Source organism: Ovis aries, chromosome 3 (assembly GCF_016772045.2).
Source record: "Ovis aries strain OAR_USU_Benz2616 breed Rambouillet chromosome 3, ARS-UI_Ramb_v3.0, whole genome shotgun sequence".
NCBI classification, from domain to species: domain Eukaryota; kingdom Metazoa; phylum Chordata; class Mammalia; order Artiodactyla; family Bovidae; genus Ovis; species Ovis aries.
In genome coordinates this window covers 150,198,977-150,216,037 of record NC_056056.1, presented here as the reverse complement: position 1 = coordinate 150,216,037, position 17,061 = coordinate 150,198,977, and the positions used below count along the sequence as shown (strand labels likewise).

The 17,061-nt window shown below is 39.1% G+C and overlaps 2 protein-coding genes across 8 annotated transcripts in view; both read left to right on the top strand.

The window, feature by feature from the left end:
- FRS2 (fibroblast growth factor receptor substrate 2) overlaps window positions 1-17,061 on the top strand; it is a 152,132-nt gene that overhangs the window by 122,247 nt on the left and 12,824 nt on the right. For all 7 annotated transcript variants that reach the window (XM_060412803.1, XM_060412802.1, XM_042246927.2 and 4 more), the window contains one exon: window positions 12,928-13,022. The gene's annotated coding sequence lies outside the window, so the exon portion shown is untranslated. The remainder of the gene's footprint in view (window positions 1-12,927; window positions 13,023-17,061) is intronic.
- On the top strand, window positions 6,586-12,927 carry LOC101112974 (T-complex protein 1 subunit delta-like). The gene has a single exon (XM_060412799.1). It carries the CDS (start codon window positions 6,605-6,607, stop codon window positions 8,207-8,209), a length of 1,605 nt encoding a protein of 534 aa, XP_060268782.1. The 5' UTR covers window positions 6,586-6,604; the 3' UTR covers window positions 8,210-12,927.

Genomic DNA, 17,061 nt, shown 5'->3' with positions numbered 1-17,061 from the left:
CCAAGTTCACCCTCCATGCTAGTGAACCTAAAGAGCAAATATATCTTGCTGAGCAACAAATGTATAATCATGCTAATGAATAGAGTTCAGTGTTCTCTTTCCCTGTCATTCTGCAAGAATTTATATTGAAATCATTTAAGACAGCTTTACTAGTTATTACTGTAACATCTGTTACAAGGATGGTGCTTAAATTCTGGGCTTTTGTGTCTACAGTGCAAAAGGCTCCTTTGTGATATGAGACAGGATTTTACATGTAGTGGTGATGTAATAATGACTGTCTTTTTAAGCACTGTATATTTTTCTAATGTCTTTATAGCCAGAATTTATTTGGTTTTCAAAATAACTTTGTGAAATAGGTGTCCTAATCTTATGAATAAGAAATTTTAGGCATAGAAATTTTGACTGAATGCCAAAGGCATACAATATTATGTTATAATAAATTATTATTATTATTTCAGAAGCTATCATTTCCTACATGCTTACTATATGCTGAGCTCTATTTTAAGCTATTTACATATATTAATTAGAACCTGGACTTTGTAGTTAGATCTGGCTTCAATTCTGGCCTTTCCTCTTATCAGTTGTTAACCTTGGCAAAGCCACCTAGCCTCTTCAAGCCATGGTTTCCTTATTTGCTTCACAGAAATAATGGCAGTACCTACCTCACAGGGTGGTCCTATGGAGTGAGATAATCCAAGTGAATCTATGTCTGGTATAAAGTCAGTCAGTCAGTCAGTCGGTTCAATCGCTCAGTCGTGTCCGACTCTTTGCGACCCCATGAATCGCAGCGCAACAGGCCTCCCTGTCCATCACCAACTCCTGGAATTCACCCACACTCGTGTCCATCGAGTCGGTGATGCCATCCAGCCATCTCATCCTCTGTCGTCCCCTTCTCCTCCTGCCCCCAATCCCTCCCAGCATCAGAATCTTTTCCAATGAGTCAACTCTTCGCATGAGGTGGCCAAAGTATTGGAGTTTCAGCTTTAGCATCATTCCTTCCAAAGAAATCCCAGGGCTGATCTCCTTCAGAATGGATTGGTTGGATCTCCTTGCAGTCCAAGGGACTCTCAAGAGTCTTCTCCAACACCACAGTTCAAAAGCATCAATTCTTCGGTGCTCAGCCTTCTTCACAGTCCAACTCTCACATCCATACATGACCACTGGAAAAACCAGAGCCTTGACTAGATGGACCTTTGTTGGCAAAGTAATGTCTCTGCTTTTCAATATGCTATCTAGGTTGGTCATAACTTTCCTTCCAAGGAGTAAGCGTCTTTTAATTTCATGGCTGCAATCACCATCTGCAGTGATTTTGGAGCCCAAAAAAATAGTCTGATACTGTTTCCACTGTTTCCTAATATATTTGCCATGGAGTAATGAGTCCATTCTAAAGGAGATCAGTCCTGGATGTTCTTTGGAAGGACTGATGCTAAAGCTGAAACTCCCAGTACTTTGGCCACTTCATGCAAAGAATTGACTCATTGGAAAAGACTCTGATGCTGGGAGGGATTGGGGGCAGGAGGAGAAGGGGACGACAGAGGATGAGATGGCTGGATGGCATCACCAACTCAATGGATGTGAGTTTGGGTGAACTCCGGGAGTTGGTGATGGACAGGGAAGCCTGGTGTGCCGCCATTCATGGGGTCACAAAGAGTTGGACATGACTGAGTGACTGAATTGAACTGAATGGGACCAGATGCCATGATCTTAGGTTTTGAATGTTGAGCTTTAGGCCAACTTTTTCACTCTCCTCTTTCACTTTCATCAGGCTTTTTAGTTCCTCTTCACTTTCTGCCATAAGGGTGGTGTCATCTGCATATCTCAGGTTATTGATATTTCTCCCGGCAATCTTGATTCCAGCTTGTGCTTCTTCCAGCCCAGTGTTTCTCATGATGTACTCTGCATATAAGTTAAATAAGCAGGGTGACAATATACAGCCTCGACGTACTCCTTTTCCTATTTGGAACCAGTCCGTTGTTCCATGTCCAGTTCTAACTGTTGCTTCCTGACCTGCATACAGGTTTCTCAAGAGGCAGGTCAGGTGGTCTGGTATTCCCATCTCTTTCAGAATTTTACACAGTTTGTTTTGATCCACACAGTCAAAGGCTTTGGAATAGTCAATAAAGCAGAAATAGATGTTTTTCTGGAACTCTCTTGCTTTTTGCATGATCCAGTGGGTTTTGGCAATTTGATCTCTGGTTCCTCTGCCTTTTCTAAAACCAGCTTGAACATGTGGAAGTTCACGGTTCATGTATTGCTGAAGCCTGGCTTAGAGAATTTTGAGCATTACTTTACTAGCATGTGAGATGAGTGCAATTGTGCGGTAGTTTGAGCATTCTTTGGCACTGCCTTTCTTTGGAATTGGAATGAAAACTGACCTTTTTCAGTCCCGTTGCCACTGCTGAGTTGTCCAAATTTGCTGGCATATTGAGTGCAGAACTTTCACAGCATCATCTTTCAGGATTTGAAATAGCTCAACTGGAATTCCATCACTTCCACTAGCTTTGTTCGTACTGATGCTTTCAGAGGCCCCCTTGACTTCACATTCCAGGATGTCTGGCTCTAGGTGAGGTATAAAGTAGGGGCTTTAAAACCAGTTTATTTAAAAAGCATGTTAGTGGAGTGTATTTAGTGTAACTTTTAGCTCTTTGATAATTTTTCTGGTAACATCATTGTATTCCCCTTGAGTATATGTGTGTGTGTGTGTGTGTGTGTGTGTGTGTGTGTATAAACACATATAGAACTATTCTATAGAAAAACATCCATGTTACAATATTATAGCTCTGTTTAGTAGCTAAGCTACTTACTACCTCCCAATCACCTTTCAGTTCTAAGCCTTCTGCTAGTCAGAAGAAACCAAAGAAGATATCTGTGGCATCCACGTTCCAAAGTCAAAGGCAAGATACCCTCTGTCTACTCAGTGTGTTCATTCCAGGAGTGCTGTGTTATATCACTTGTTTGGAACTCAGAATGTATTTTTTTTATAGGGCGCTTCCCAGGTGGCGCCCTTTGTAAAGAACCCACCTGCCAGTGCAGGAGACGTAAGAGACATGGGTTCATTCCCTGAGTCGGGAAGATCCCCTGGAGGAGGGCATGGCAACCACTCTAGTATTCTTGCCTGGAGAATTCAACAGACAAAGGAGCCTGGCGGGCTACAGTAGTCCATAGGGTTGGGGAGGGTTGGACACAACTGAAGCAACTTTCAACTTTGCACAGTGCACAGCACAGCACATCCTTTTATATGAGGCGCATAAAGTCATTTAATTCCTGATATGCTGTACATTTGCACTGAAAAGCATTACAAAAGCGAGCAAAAAAGTCACAATATTTGGCACTGCTAGTAAAGTAATTTAAAACACTGAAGCTAAATAATATTGATCCCCGAGAAGAGCCCTAGGGAGGATTCTGGGAAGCTAGAGTAGGAAGCATCAGGAATCTGTCTCCCCACCTAGATAGGAGAATCTGATGCAACTGTTTTGGAACTATGGAACTATTGAAGGCTGCCAGGAAAAGGCTCAGATGTAAAATTGTAGCCATCCTCTTTTGCCACCTTTGTGCAGCTTTTCATACAGCTTTCGGAGACAGAGTAGGCAAAAAGTACCCTCTTCTCCAAATATCAGCAATCTGTAATTAGGTCAGAGATTGTTGCTTCTAGTCACAGAGGTGTAGACAAAGGTGAGCATCTACTGTTGTTGCACATACCTCATTGTTGCAAGCCTCTCCCCCTCCCTCCTAAAGTGATATCCAGAAAATTTAAAGGAGTGGCACCCTTAAAAGATCTAACAGTCCCATTCCTGGGCATGTATCCAGAGAAAACTACATCAAAAGGATACATGCACCTCAATGTTCATAGCAGCACTGTTTACTATAACCAAGATGTGGAAGCAGCCTAAATATCCATTGACAGATGAATGGATAAAGAAGATGTCGTGTGTATATATACAGTGGAATACTGTTAGCCATAAAAGGAATGAAACAATACCATTTGCAGCATCATGAAATTCTGGAGCTGAAAAGTACAGTAACTAAAATGGAAACTTTAGTAAAAGAATTCAAAGGCAGACTTGAGCAGGCTGAACAAAGATTTAAGATTCCCAAGGAAAACATTAGAAAAAAACAAACAGCCTGAGGGACCTATGGGACACTGTCAGACAGACCAATGTACATTCTGTGGAAGTCCTAAAAAGAAAGGAGCAGAGAGAACATTTGAAGAAATAATGATTGAAAACTTCCCAAAGTTGATAAAAGACATGAACATAAACATCCAAGGAGCTCATTTCACTCCAAGAAAGATTAAGTCAAAGAGACATAGAACAAGACACATTATAATCAACCTTCCAAAAGACAAAGGCCAGAAATCTTGAAAACAGTGGGAAGAAGACAATTGTCACATACTACAAGGGATTCTCAATAAGATTAGTAGCAGGTAGCTCATCAGAAACTATGGAGGCCAGACGGGAGTGGGCTGATATATTCACAGGGTGCCAAAAGAAAAGTCTACCCATGAAAAATCCTGTTACCTAGCAAAACTGTCCTTCAAAAGTGAGTGAGAAATTAGGATATTCCCAAGTAAACAAAAGCTGAGGAAGTTCATTACCTCTAGACTTGCCTTGCAAGAAATGCAGAAGAAAGTTCCACCAGGTGAAACAAAATGACCCTGGACAGCAACTTGAAGTTGTAAGGAGAGATAGAAATCTCAATGAAGGTAAATACAGAGGGAATTATAAAAGCTACTTCTATTGTAACAAAGATTTATAACTATACTTTTAATTTTCTACATGATTTAAAAGTTAATACATTTAAAGGAAAAAATTATTAGCCTAAAAGCTCATATTGTTTTATCTTTGGTTTGTAATTATTTTCTATGTAATTTAAGAGATCAGTGCATTTAATTATTAGTTTACATTTTGGGGTACATGGTGTATAAAGATGTAATTTTGTGACATCAGAACTGAAAGGAGTGGGGATCGAGTTGTAATGGAGTAGAGTCTTTGTATGTTATTGAAGTTAAACTGGTGTAAATCCAAGTAGAACTGTTATTCCTTTAGTATGTTAAATGTAGTCCCCATGGTCACCACAAAGAAAATAGCTATAGAATATACACAAAAGGAACTGAGAAAGGAATTTAAACATTTTACTACAGCTTAACACAAAGAAGCTTAAAGCATATAGAAAGCAAACAGTAATATGATAGAAGTAATACCTGGTGGCTCAGCAGTAACGAATCCAGCTGCCAGTCCAGGAGCCACGAGTTTGCTCCCTGGGTTGGGTAGAGCCCCTGGAAAAGAAAATGGTTACCCACTCCAGTATTCTTGCCTGGGAAATCCCATGCACAGAGGAGCATGGCAGGCTGCAGTCCACAGGTTCGCAAGAGAGTCTTGGACACAACATAGTGACTAAACAGCAACAATAACAAAGCTCTCCTTATCAGTATTAAAAGACAGATTGGCAGAGCAGATAAAAACATGATCCAACTATACTGTCTATAATAGACTCATGTGAGATTCAGTGACCAAAAAATTGCAAAAATGGAAAAGATATACATGCATTTAGTAACCAAAAGGAGGGCAGGTGTGGCTGTATTAGTATGAAACAAAGTAGACTTTAAATTTTAAAAGGTTACAAGAGACAAACATATTATATAGTGATAAAATGTTCAGTAGGGCAAGAATAGTGGAACATTTTCCAGGGTAGACTGGGATGTTAGGCCACAAATTAAGTCTCAAAAGATTTTCAAAGATAAATATTATACAAAGTATCATCTTCAATTAGAAAAGGATGAAGTTAGAAATCAGTGACAGAAAGAAAGCTGGAAAATTCACTAAATTGTGGAAGTTAAACAACATACTTTTAAACAACAAATCAAAGAAGAAATCACAAAGGGAATTAGAAAATATTTAGAGGCAAAAGAAGATGAAAACACAACATGCCAACACTTAACAGGACACAATGGAAGCAGTGCTAAGGGGGGTTTGGGTAGTTATAAATGCTTATGTTAAAAATATAAAAAGATCTATAGCTTTATAGCTTAAGGAAATAGAAAAAGGGTAAACTAAAAGCAAAACTAGCAGAAGGAAGGAAATAATAAAGATTAAAGGAGAGAGAAATGAGATAGAGAATAGAAAAACAAAGTCTGTGAACCAAAAGTTTGATTTTTGAAAACATCAACAAAACAGACAAGTTTTTGGCTGGATGGGCTAAGAAAAAAGGAAGAAAGACTCAGGTTACTAAAACCAGAAGTGAAACTGGTGACATCACTATCAATTCTACTGAAATAAAAAGGATTATGAGAGAGTAATATGAACAGTTATATGCCAACAAATTGAAGAAACTAAATGAACAGGACAAATTCCTAGAAATAGAAAACCTACAAGGCTAAATCACAAAGAAATACAAAATCTGAATAGACATATAAGGTAAGGAGATTGAATCAATAATAATAAAAAAAGTCTCTCACGTAGGAAAGCCCTGGCTTCACCAGTGAAGTCTACCAGTTAAAGAACTACTGTCAGGTGAAGGCGGTGGGCGCTTGCGGTTGGTCCCTGGTCAGCCGCAATCCGTGTCCATCCGTACTTCGCAAGCTCACGCAGACCCATCCAAGGTTGCCATGCCCGAGAACGTAGCACCCCGGACCGGGCCGGCTGTCGGGGCTGCCGGTGGCCGCGGGAAGAGCGCCTATCAGGCCCAGATCCGCTTCAGCAACATCTCCGCAGCCAAAGCTGTTGCTGATGCTATTAGAACAAGCCTCGGACCAAAAGGAATGGATAAAATGATTCAAGATGGAAAAGGTGATGTGACCATTACAAATGATGGTGCCACCATTCTGAAACAAATGCAGGTGTTACATCCAGCAGCCAGAATGCTGGTGGAGCTGTCCAAGGCTCAGGATATAGAAGCAGGAGATGGCACCACATCAGTGGTCATTATTGCTGGCTCTCTCTTGGACTCCTGTACCAAGCTTCTTCAGAAAGGGATTCATCCCACCATCATTTCTGAGTCATTCCAGAAGGCTTTGGAAAAGGGCATTGAAATCTTGACTGACATGTCTCGACCTGTGGAACTGAGTGACAGAGAAACTTTGTTAAATAGTGCAGCCACTTCATTGAACTCAAAGATTGTGTCTCAGTATTCAAGTCTGCTTTCTCCAATGAGTGTAGATGCAGTGATGAAAGTGATTGACCCAGCCACAGCTACTAGTGTAGATCTTAGAGATATTAAAATAGTTAAGAAGCTTGGTGGGACAATTGATGACTGTGAGTTGGTGGAAGGTCTGGTTCTTACTCAAAAGGTAGCAAATTCTGGCATAACCAGAGTTGAAAAGGCTAAAATTGGGCTTATTCAGTTCTGCTTATCTGCTCCCAAAACAGATATGGACAATCAAATAGTGGTTTCTGACTATGTTCAAATGGATCAAGTGCTAAGAGAAGAGAGAGCTTATATTCTAAATTTAGTGAAGCAAATTAAAAAAACAGGATGTAATGTTCTTCTCATACAGAAGTCTATTCTAAGAGATGCTCCTAGTGATCTTGCATTACATTTCCTGAACAAAATGAAGATTATGGTGATAAAAGATATTGAAAGAGAAGACATTGAATTCATTTGTAAGACGACTGGAACCAAACCAGTTGCTCATGTTGACCAGTTCACTGCTGACATGCTGGGATCTGCTGAGTTAGCTGAGGAAGTCAGCTTAAATGGTTCTGGCAAACTGATCAAGATTACAGGTTGTGTGAGCCCTAGAAAAACCGTTACAATTGTTGTTCGTGGTTCTAACAAATTGGTGATTGAAGAAGCTGAGCGCTCCATCCATGATGCTCTCTGTGTTATTTGCTGTTTAGTGAAGAAGAGAGCTCTTATTGCAGGAGGTGGTGCTCCAGAAATAGAGTTGGCCCTACGGTTAACTGAATACTCACGAACATTGAGTGGTATGGAATCCTACTGCATTCGTGCTTTTGCAGATGCTGTGGAAGTCATTCCATCTACACTAGCTGAAAATGCTGGCCTGAATCCCATTTCTACTGTAACAGAACTAAGAAACTGGCATGCCCAGGGAGAAAAAACTACAGGCATTAAAGTCCGAAAGGGTGGTATTTCCAACATACTGGAGGAACTGGATGTCCAGCCTCTGTTGGTTTCAGTCAGTGCACTGACTCTAGCAACTGAAACTGTCCGGAGCATTCTGAAAATTGATGATGTGGTAAACACTCGGTAATCTGGTTAACATGGTCTGACTGGCACCAGCGTGGCCACTGATGGTGCAGCTGGAGTGGAAGAGCACCTTGGCATTCCTTGTTGTTTGGAAGATTGTTTCTTTTATGAATTTCTGGGCCTGGTCTTCCAGTTGGCATTTGCTTGAAATTGTATTGACACAGTTTAATGAAAATATTAAATACATGGTTTCAAAAAAAAAAAGAACTACTGTCAGTCCTCAAACTTTTCTGAAATATTGAAGAGGAGAGAACACTTTGCAATTCATTCTGTGAGGCCAGGATTACCCTGATAACAATTCCAGATGAAGATGTTACAGGAAAACTACAGGCCAGTATCTCTTATAAACATTGAGAAATGTCCAAGATGCTAGGAAACTAAATTCAGTCACATAATAAAAAGATTATATATCTTGTCAGAGTGTGATTTATTCTTGGAATGCAAGGATAGTACAACATAATGCATCACATTACAAGAATGAAGGGGGAAAAAAAAAATACCATCTCAATTAATGCAAAGAAAGCACTTGACAAAATTCAGCACCTTTTCATATAAAAGCATTAAAAAAACTAGGAATAGAAGGAAACCACCTCAACATAATGAAAGCTATATATGAAAAATCCACAGTGGACATCATTCTCAATAGTAAAAGACTGAAAGCTTTTCCCTCAAGATCAGGAAGTAGGCAATGATGCCCACTCTTCATGACTTTTATTTAACATAGTATTGGAAGTTCTAGCCAGAGCGAAGTCATCCAAGTTGAGAGAAAAGAAGTAAAACAATCTTTGTTTGCAGGTGAGATGATCTTATATGTGGAAAACCCTGAAGATTCCACACAAAAAGTACTTTCAGAAATAATAAATGAATCCAGGGTACAAAGTCAACATGTAAACATTAGTTGCATTTCTATACATTTGCAGTGAATAATCTAAAAAATTACAAAACCAGTTCTTTTTACAGTGGCATCAAAAGAAATAGGATACTCAGGAATTAGCCAAGGAGATAGAACACACACAAAACTACAGAATACTGCTTATAGAGGACATAAAAACACATCCCATATTCATGGATTAGAAGACACAATATTGTTAAAACATTAGTCCCATCCAAAGAGATTTACAGATTTAGTGCAATCCCTGTCAAAATTCCAATGATTTCCACCCCGCCCCCCCCCACCCCCCACCCCCAAATAGGAAAGCCTATCCTGAAATTCATATGGAATCTTGGAACCCTGGATAGCCAAAACAACCTTAAAACTGGATGACTCACACTTCTTGATTTCTAAACTTACTACAAAGCCACGTAGTAAAAAAAGTGTGGTACTGGCATAAATACAGACATAGACCAGTGGAATAGAATAGAGAACCCAGAAATAAACCCTCACATGTCTGGTCAAATAAGTTTTGAAAAGCGTACTAAGACCATTCAGTGGGGAAGCGAGTCTTCAACAAATGCTTCTGGGACAATTGGATATCCACATGCAAAAGAATGAACTTGGACCTTTACCTAACACCTATACAAACATTAAGTCAAACTGGATCAAAGACCTAAATGTAAGACATAAAACAGTGAGATTCTTAGAAGACAACATAGGGCAGAAGCTTCATGACATTGGTTTCAGCAGTGCTTTCCTGGATATGACACCAAAAGCATGGGCACCAAAGCAAAAGTAGACAAACTGGGCTTAATGAGAAATACATTTGTTAACCTCAAACAATATGTAACAGAGTGAAAAGGACAACCCAAAGAATGTGAGAAGATATTTGCAAATCATATATTTCATAAGGGATTAATATCCTGAATATATTGAGAACTTACACTAAAAGTCAGCAAAAAGAACAGACAGCCTGTTTAAAAAATGTTCAAAGGACTTGAATAGACATTTCTCTAAAGAAGATATACTGTGGAGAGCAGTATGGAAGTTTCTCAAAAAAGTAAAAATAGAACTGCTATATGATCCAGCCGTACCACTTGTGGGTATATATCCAAAATAATTGAAAGCAGGGTCTTGAAGAGATATTTGTGCATCCATGTTCATAGCACCATTATTCACAATAGCCAGATGGTAGATAAATGTCCAAAAATGGATGAATTAGCAAGTTTTTATTCAGTGGAATATTATTCAGTCTTGGAAAGGAATTCTGGGCAGAAGATCTAAACAGACATTTCTCCAAAGAAGACATACAGATGACCAAGAGGCATGTGAAAAGATGTTCAGTATTGCTCATTATTAAAGAAATGCAAATCAGAACTACAGTGAGATATCACTTCACACAAGCCAGAATGGCTATCATCAAAAAATCCACAAACAGTGAATGCTAGAGGTTGTGGAGGGAAGGGAACCCTCCTACACTGTTGCTAGGAATGTAAATTGGTACAGCTACTATGGAGAACAGTATGGAGGTTCCTTAAAAAACTAAAAGTAGAACTACATGTGACCTAGCAGTCCCACTACTGGACACATACCATGAGAAAATAATTCAGAAAGATACATGCATCCCAGTGTTCATTGCAGCACTATGAGCAATAGCCAGGACGTAGAAGCAGCCTGTGTCCACTGACAGAGCAATGGATGAAGATGCGGTACCTATACACAATGGAGTATTACTCAGCCATTAAAAAGAATGAAATGATGCCATTTGCAGCAACATGGGTGGACCTCGAGATTGTTGTACTGAGTGAAGACAGAGAAACATTGTATGACATCCCTGACATATGTGATCCAAAAAGAAATGATATAAATGAACTTAGTTACAAAACAGAAACAGACTTACAGACTTAGAGAATGAACTTATGGTTGCTGGGAGGAAGGGATAGTTAAGGAGTTTGGGATGGACTTGTACACCCTGGTATATTTAAAATGGGTAACCAATAAGGACCTACTGTATAGCACAAAGTACTCTGCTCAGTGGTGTGTGGCAGCCTGGATGGGAGGGGAGTTTGGGGGAGCAAGAATGCATGTATATGTGTAGCTTGAGTCCTTTTTCAGTTTACCTGAAACTATCAGAGCATTGTTAATTGGCTATACCTCAATGCAAAATAAGTTTTTTTTTAAAAAGGAAAGGAACTCTGACACATATTACAGCATGGATGAACCATGAAGACAAGATGCTAAGTGAGATAAGGCAGGCACAAAAAGATAATACTGTACAATCTCATGTCATGCCAATGGATGTGAGTTTGAGCAAACTCTGGAGATAGTGAAGGACAGGTAAAGCCTGGAGTGCTGCACTCTGTGGGCTCACAAAGAGCTGGACATGACTGAGCAACTGAACTGAACTGTAGTCTTACATGATGTGTTCAGTCAAACTCATGAAAACAGAAGGTAGAATGGTGGTTGCTAGTGTTTGGGTGGAGGGGAAAGGAGTTGTTTTTTAATGGGTGTAGAGTTTCAAGAGTTCTTGAGATTGGTTTTATAGTAGTGAATATATTTAACACTACTAAACTGTACCCTTAAAAATGGGTAAGATGGTAAATTTTATGTTATGTGTATTTTCCCACAATTTAAAAAATTAGAAATAAAAGAAAAAAGATCTGAAGGTGAGAATATAAATTTTCCAGAGTTTCTCACAGAGGATTTTTAATATTATCAAGAGCTTTATAGATTTGCACACTGGTTCTTTTGTATGTTTAACTTCCTTTTAGAACTTAGGACTTTTCCTTGATATTGGAATACATCTCTTAATCATGTTCACTATGAATAAACTCTTTTCAGGATAGGGGTTGCGGGATGCTTATGAGTGGATCAAGTAAAAAGGGAGAGTTTTTTTTTTTTCTTAGTTAATTGGCTAAAATCTCTTACAGAGCTGGACAAACATCACATAAGAGGAACGATTTATGGTAGAATTAGCTGGACAGTTTTATAAGCTAGAGGTAAAGCATGATGTATGTTAAACTTCTGGAGGGGAGAAAAAACTGCTAAGGAAAAGACAGTTAGTTGCTGCCCACCCTAATGTAGGGTGTGGCAGCAGCTCACAAGTGGTGAGCAAACTCCTACCTGAACCACTAATTTTATGTATAGGTTAGAAGTCCAGCATGAAAAATTTTGTTTGTGTGTGGGTTCATGGTTTTGGCAATGTTCATTTTGGGTATCAGTCATATTTGTTAATATATAGATTAAAATGAGGCTTTGTAAAACCCCTAACCTAAATAGTATAACTATTCAGTAAATGCTAGTGCTCATGTTTGAATTTGATTTTTTTCATGTGTTGTAAAAAGTGAATAAATTAACCAGAATTTTTTCAAAAGTTACATTGTAATCTCTTGAAACTCTAGATTGTGGTTTATTGCTATAATTTATGTCATTATCCTGAGGCTCTATGGCATGCTTGTTGATACTGTTTTCTGATGACTGACTCTTCTGATTTTATTCTGGGGGCTCTTGTGGATTAGGAAGATACAGAGCATGGATTCTAGAGTCAGCTCTGGGAGGAGGAGTGACAGTGAGGTTTAAGAGAAGTGTGACTGGAGATGGAGAATTAGCCTGCCATTGGCTAAAATGGACTTTTAGAGCTACTGCATTTTTACCTTTCTTTCGAAAGGCTGTTAATTGGTACCATGTAGACATTATGTTAATTTTTAAAATACTACATTTTAATAAAAATTTAGACTTTTTAGTTTGTTTAAATAGATTAACAGAACTAACATTGCTGCCAGAAGTCTCATAAGAAAAACTGTCTTTAAAGAAATAACAATTTCTTGACTTTTTCTTGTTAATTTTAGGTTAAGTCAGCAAACAAAGAAAACATGGTGTTTTGAAGTATGATTAAACTCCTGATGCTGCAGCAGAGGCTAAGAATATTAATGGCCAGATCTAGGTAAGTTGAAGTTTACTTTTTAAAAAATCATTAAGTCCACAAATTGTATTTTTTTGAACTGGAGATTTTAATAATGGTATTTTGAATGCAGTTATTTTGCCTCCTGATACCACTTTGGGCTTCTCTGGTAGCTCAGATGGTAAAGAATCAGTCTGCAATGCAGGAGACCTGGGTTCAGTCCCTGGGTCAAGAAGATCCCCAGGAGAAAAGAATGGTAATTCACTCCCATTCTTCCCTGGAGAATGCCATGGGCAGAGAAGCCTGGTGGGCTATAATCCATGGGCGCACAGGGAGTCAGACACAACTGAGTGATTAAAAACTACGTTGTTACCTCCCAGACCTCAAAATAAGGATAATTGACTTTAGGAAGACCGTGTTCACTAATTTAAATGTCTGGCACAGTTGTTGCAATGTTGGTCTTCCCAAACAGAGGCTACCTTTAGAGGGAGTGTAGTACATCTATTTGTGTTTTTGTGGAATTATAAACTTGAATGAGTTTATGAGATCATGTAGTTTCTCATCAAGTGTTTATAGTATTCATGCATATTAGTAGGTCTTAGGTAACTCAGATCGTCTCCAAGTATTAATGTGATTGTCATAGATGTAGTGTCTTGTTTTCACCCCTGCCTGGGAGTTTGTGCCTCAGGAGGAGGAGGCAGAGATGTGGGTGAAAACTCTGCATTAAAAAAAGTCTCCTTCTGTGTTGGAAGATTGACCAGAACGGCCTGTCCAGCTTTTTCAGACTGTCACTCATACTAAGCGTATTTTTTAACCATACTGAGGTCTCCTGTTCCTTTTTGCCTCCCTCTGTTTTCTCCTGTTTCATCAGCCCTCTTCTTTCTTTGCTTCTTTCCTGAGCAGACCTGTTGGCCCATCACTTCAAACCCCTATATTGCCAATATCCTTTCATTTATTTGTCCTCTTGCCCTCTGACCCGGGTCAGTTCAACTGTCTACCCTCTGGACTGCTGAGCACAGCTAGAAAAATAATATAATTTTACTCTCCAGCTTCTGCTCACTCTCAGCATAGTCTGCTTAATAATCCTGCTGCTTTTCTTGTGTAGCTTCTCAGTGAAAAATCCTACCCTTCTCCTCAAGTCCCTCATTCTGCAAACTTGCCTTCTATTTTACAAAAGAAATGTAAGATGATGGATATTATGTGTTTCAGCTTCTCTATATGTTCCACTCATCTTTCTTTTCTTCCCTCTCTCCTCAGAGGGCTTCCTTGATGGCTCAGCTGGTAAAGAATCTGCCAGCAATGCGGGAGACCTGGGTTCAGTCCCTGAGTTGGGAAGATCCCCTGGAGGAGGGAACAGCTACCCACTCCAGTATTCTGGCCTGGGGAATTCCAAGGACTGCATAGTCCATGGGGTCACCAAGAGTTGGACATGACTGAGTGACTTTGAGTTTCACATCTACTCTGAGCACAAGGCATTCCTTCTCCTCTGGGCACACTTTTGAGTCTGGGTTCCAGAACTCAGCTCTAGTCTCGTCTCCCTGCTTGTCTTGATCCGTCTTCTGGCGGATTCCTTTGGTGTTTCCTATATTCTTTAAACTTTACTGACATACTGATTACAAGTCTGCATAAACCTGTGTCATCTTAAAACAATAACTCAAGAAATGTATTTTCTTTTGAAACCATGTCCAACCATACCCTGTCACTTGAGGCTTTCCTTTCTCACTGTGTTCTTAAAAGAGCCTTTTCTATTTTCTGGAGGACTACTCATCTTCCATTTGCTCACTGCATAATGGCTTCTGCCTCTACCTAATACTCCATCACGGAGAGGACCCTCCTTGACACTTTCTTTTTTTAGTTTGTACAATTCTGATTGTTTTTCTTCTCCTTCACTTGTTTTTCTCTAGTATTTACACATTTGTGTTCCCCAGAATTTCAGCTTCAGCAGACTGCTCTTTATCCTGTTCTTGAGCAGGATCTTCTGTTTTATAGTTTCAAATACCATGTGCCCCAATATTTTACCTCTTCCCTCAAGCCCATTCTGATGTACTTAACTCTATTACATGTCTCCATTCGGTGGTTCTCTGGGAATTGCAGTTTAACATGTCTAAACCTGAACTAACCACCATCACTTCCTCTTGAAGACCTGAAAAGATTTTTCCTATTTCAGGTAATGGAACCAGCACCCTTTATCTGCACTGAAAACTGCCTCTTACTTCCTGTATCCCTAGCTGGACACTCGGTGCTGCTGACTTGATTCCCTAATACTTTTAAGATCCGTCATTCTCATCTTTGCTACTGTTGCTGCTCCCTTTTAAGTCCTTGGCGTATTTCAGCTTTCAGTGGTCTCTAACTGGCTTTCCCTTCCTCTGAGCTAACTCCCCACTTAAAATTTTACCTTGCAGATGGAGGTATCTGAAATGCAGTTCTGACCGCTTCACTTTCTGCTTAAAATGCTTAAGTGGCTTTCCATCATGTGCAGGATGAAATTCATACTCTTTGCAATGGCATACAAGGATTTCGTGTCACATGTTAGGCTTTTCAGTAATTATGTTTGCACTGAACTGAAACACTCAATGTAGATAGAGTCCCCAAGTAGATTGTACCACCATTCATACATCCCTGACAGAATCAGAGGTGCTGCCTGAAGATGTAAAGTGGAAGAATGGTTTTTCTATTCTTTTTGAGAAACAGTTGAAAACTATTCATTTGAAACCTTTTTATTCAAGCAAAAGCCACACTGTAGTAATCATTTAGCTCTTTGTATTCTTGAGTTAGTGGTGAGTATGGATAAGCAATTTCAAGAAGACTTTTGTATTTTTGTTTCTGTCATCTCTCTGCTTTAAAATTTTTTGAAAAATATTCTTTTGGCCTCCTCATAATTTATTAAACACTTACTAAATTTTTTTTTTGCTGTGCTGTCTGGCATGTGGGTTCTTTGTTCTCTAACTAAGGATTGAACCCATGCCCCCTGCAGTAGAAGTATGACTGCCAGGGAAGTCCCAAACACGTAGTGATTTGATTTTTAAAAATTAGACTTTTATGAAATAATTATCTGCTACGTCAAACAGTATGCTTAGTGCCTTAGAAAATTCAGAAGACAAGGTTCCTCTCTTCTTGGAGATCACAGTGAAGTGGCCGGTGAGACAGCTAACCATTACAGTAGAATATGATAAGTGCCGTGATGGAGTCATGTCCCTCTGACTGCAGGAGCGTTGGAGACCGGTGAGCTTCAGGTTCGGTAGTTGGCATCCCAGACCCCTAGGTGGTTGTTCAGGGTGTGTAGTTTGGCTCCTGCTTGTAGTTGAGCCTACCCTGCACTCTAGTTGTACTGGATCCCTCGCTCGCTCCTGAGTATAGCACCGCTGATCACGACTTTTATCTTTGCACCTACTTTTTTACCTAGTGCCTATTTCTGTGTTCTGCCTAGCACACTGTTTCTGCTCACCTTTTAAAGTCCAGCTCAAATGCTGCTTCCTTCCCTTCCTAATCCAGAAAGTTAGTTGCTTCTTTCTGTGTCCACAGAACTCTTCTTATAATAATAAAAGGTTTTCATAATGCATTATCTGTTGACAGCTCTGTCTTTGCCTTTAGACTCATTACTCTTGAGAGGTACACGATTGACAGTCATCTTTACACCATGATACTTAGCGGGCATATTAGTTACAAGATACCAAATATGAGTCTTTTTCCTTTATGTAACAAGATTTTTTATTATATCACACATAAATATTTTATATAGATTTATATAAATTTATTAACTTTTAATTGAAGTATAATTGATTTACAATGTTGTGTTAGTTTTGGTGTATAGCAAAGTGACTCAGTTTATATATATGTAAGTATTATATAAATATTTATTTATATATATATTCTTTTTCAGGTTCTTTTCCTTATATAGGTTATTACAAGATAATGAATATAGTTCTGTTCTATACAGTAGGACCTTGTTGTTTTATCTGTTTATATATTATATATAATAATCTGTATCTGCCAATTCCAAACCTCCTCTAATTTATCCCTCCCTCCACCCCATTTGCCCTTTGGTAACCATAAGTTTGTTTTCTATGTATGTGAGCCTATT

Excerpts from the sequence above, each read along its gene's own strand:
- LOC101112974 (XM_060412799.1), top strand. The coding sequence starts at position 6,605 with ATGCCCGAGAACGTAGCACCCCGGACCGGGCCGGCTGTCGGGGCTGCC.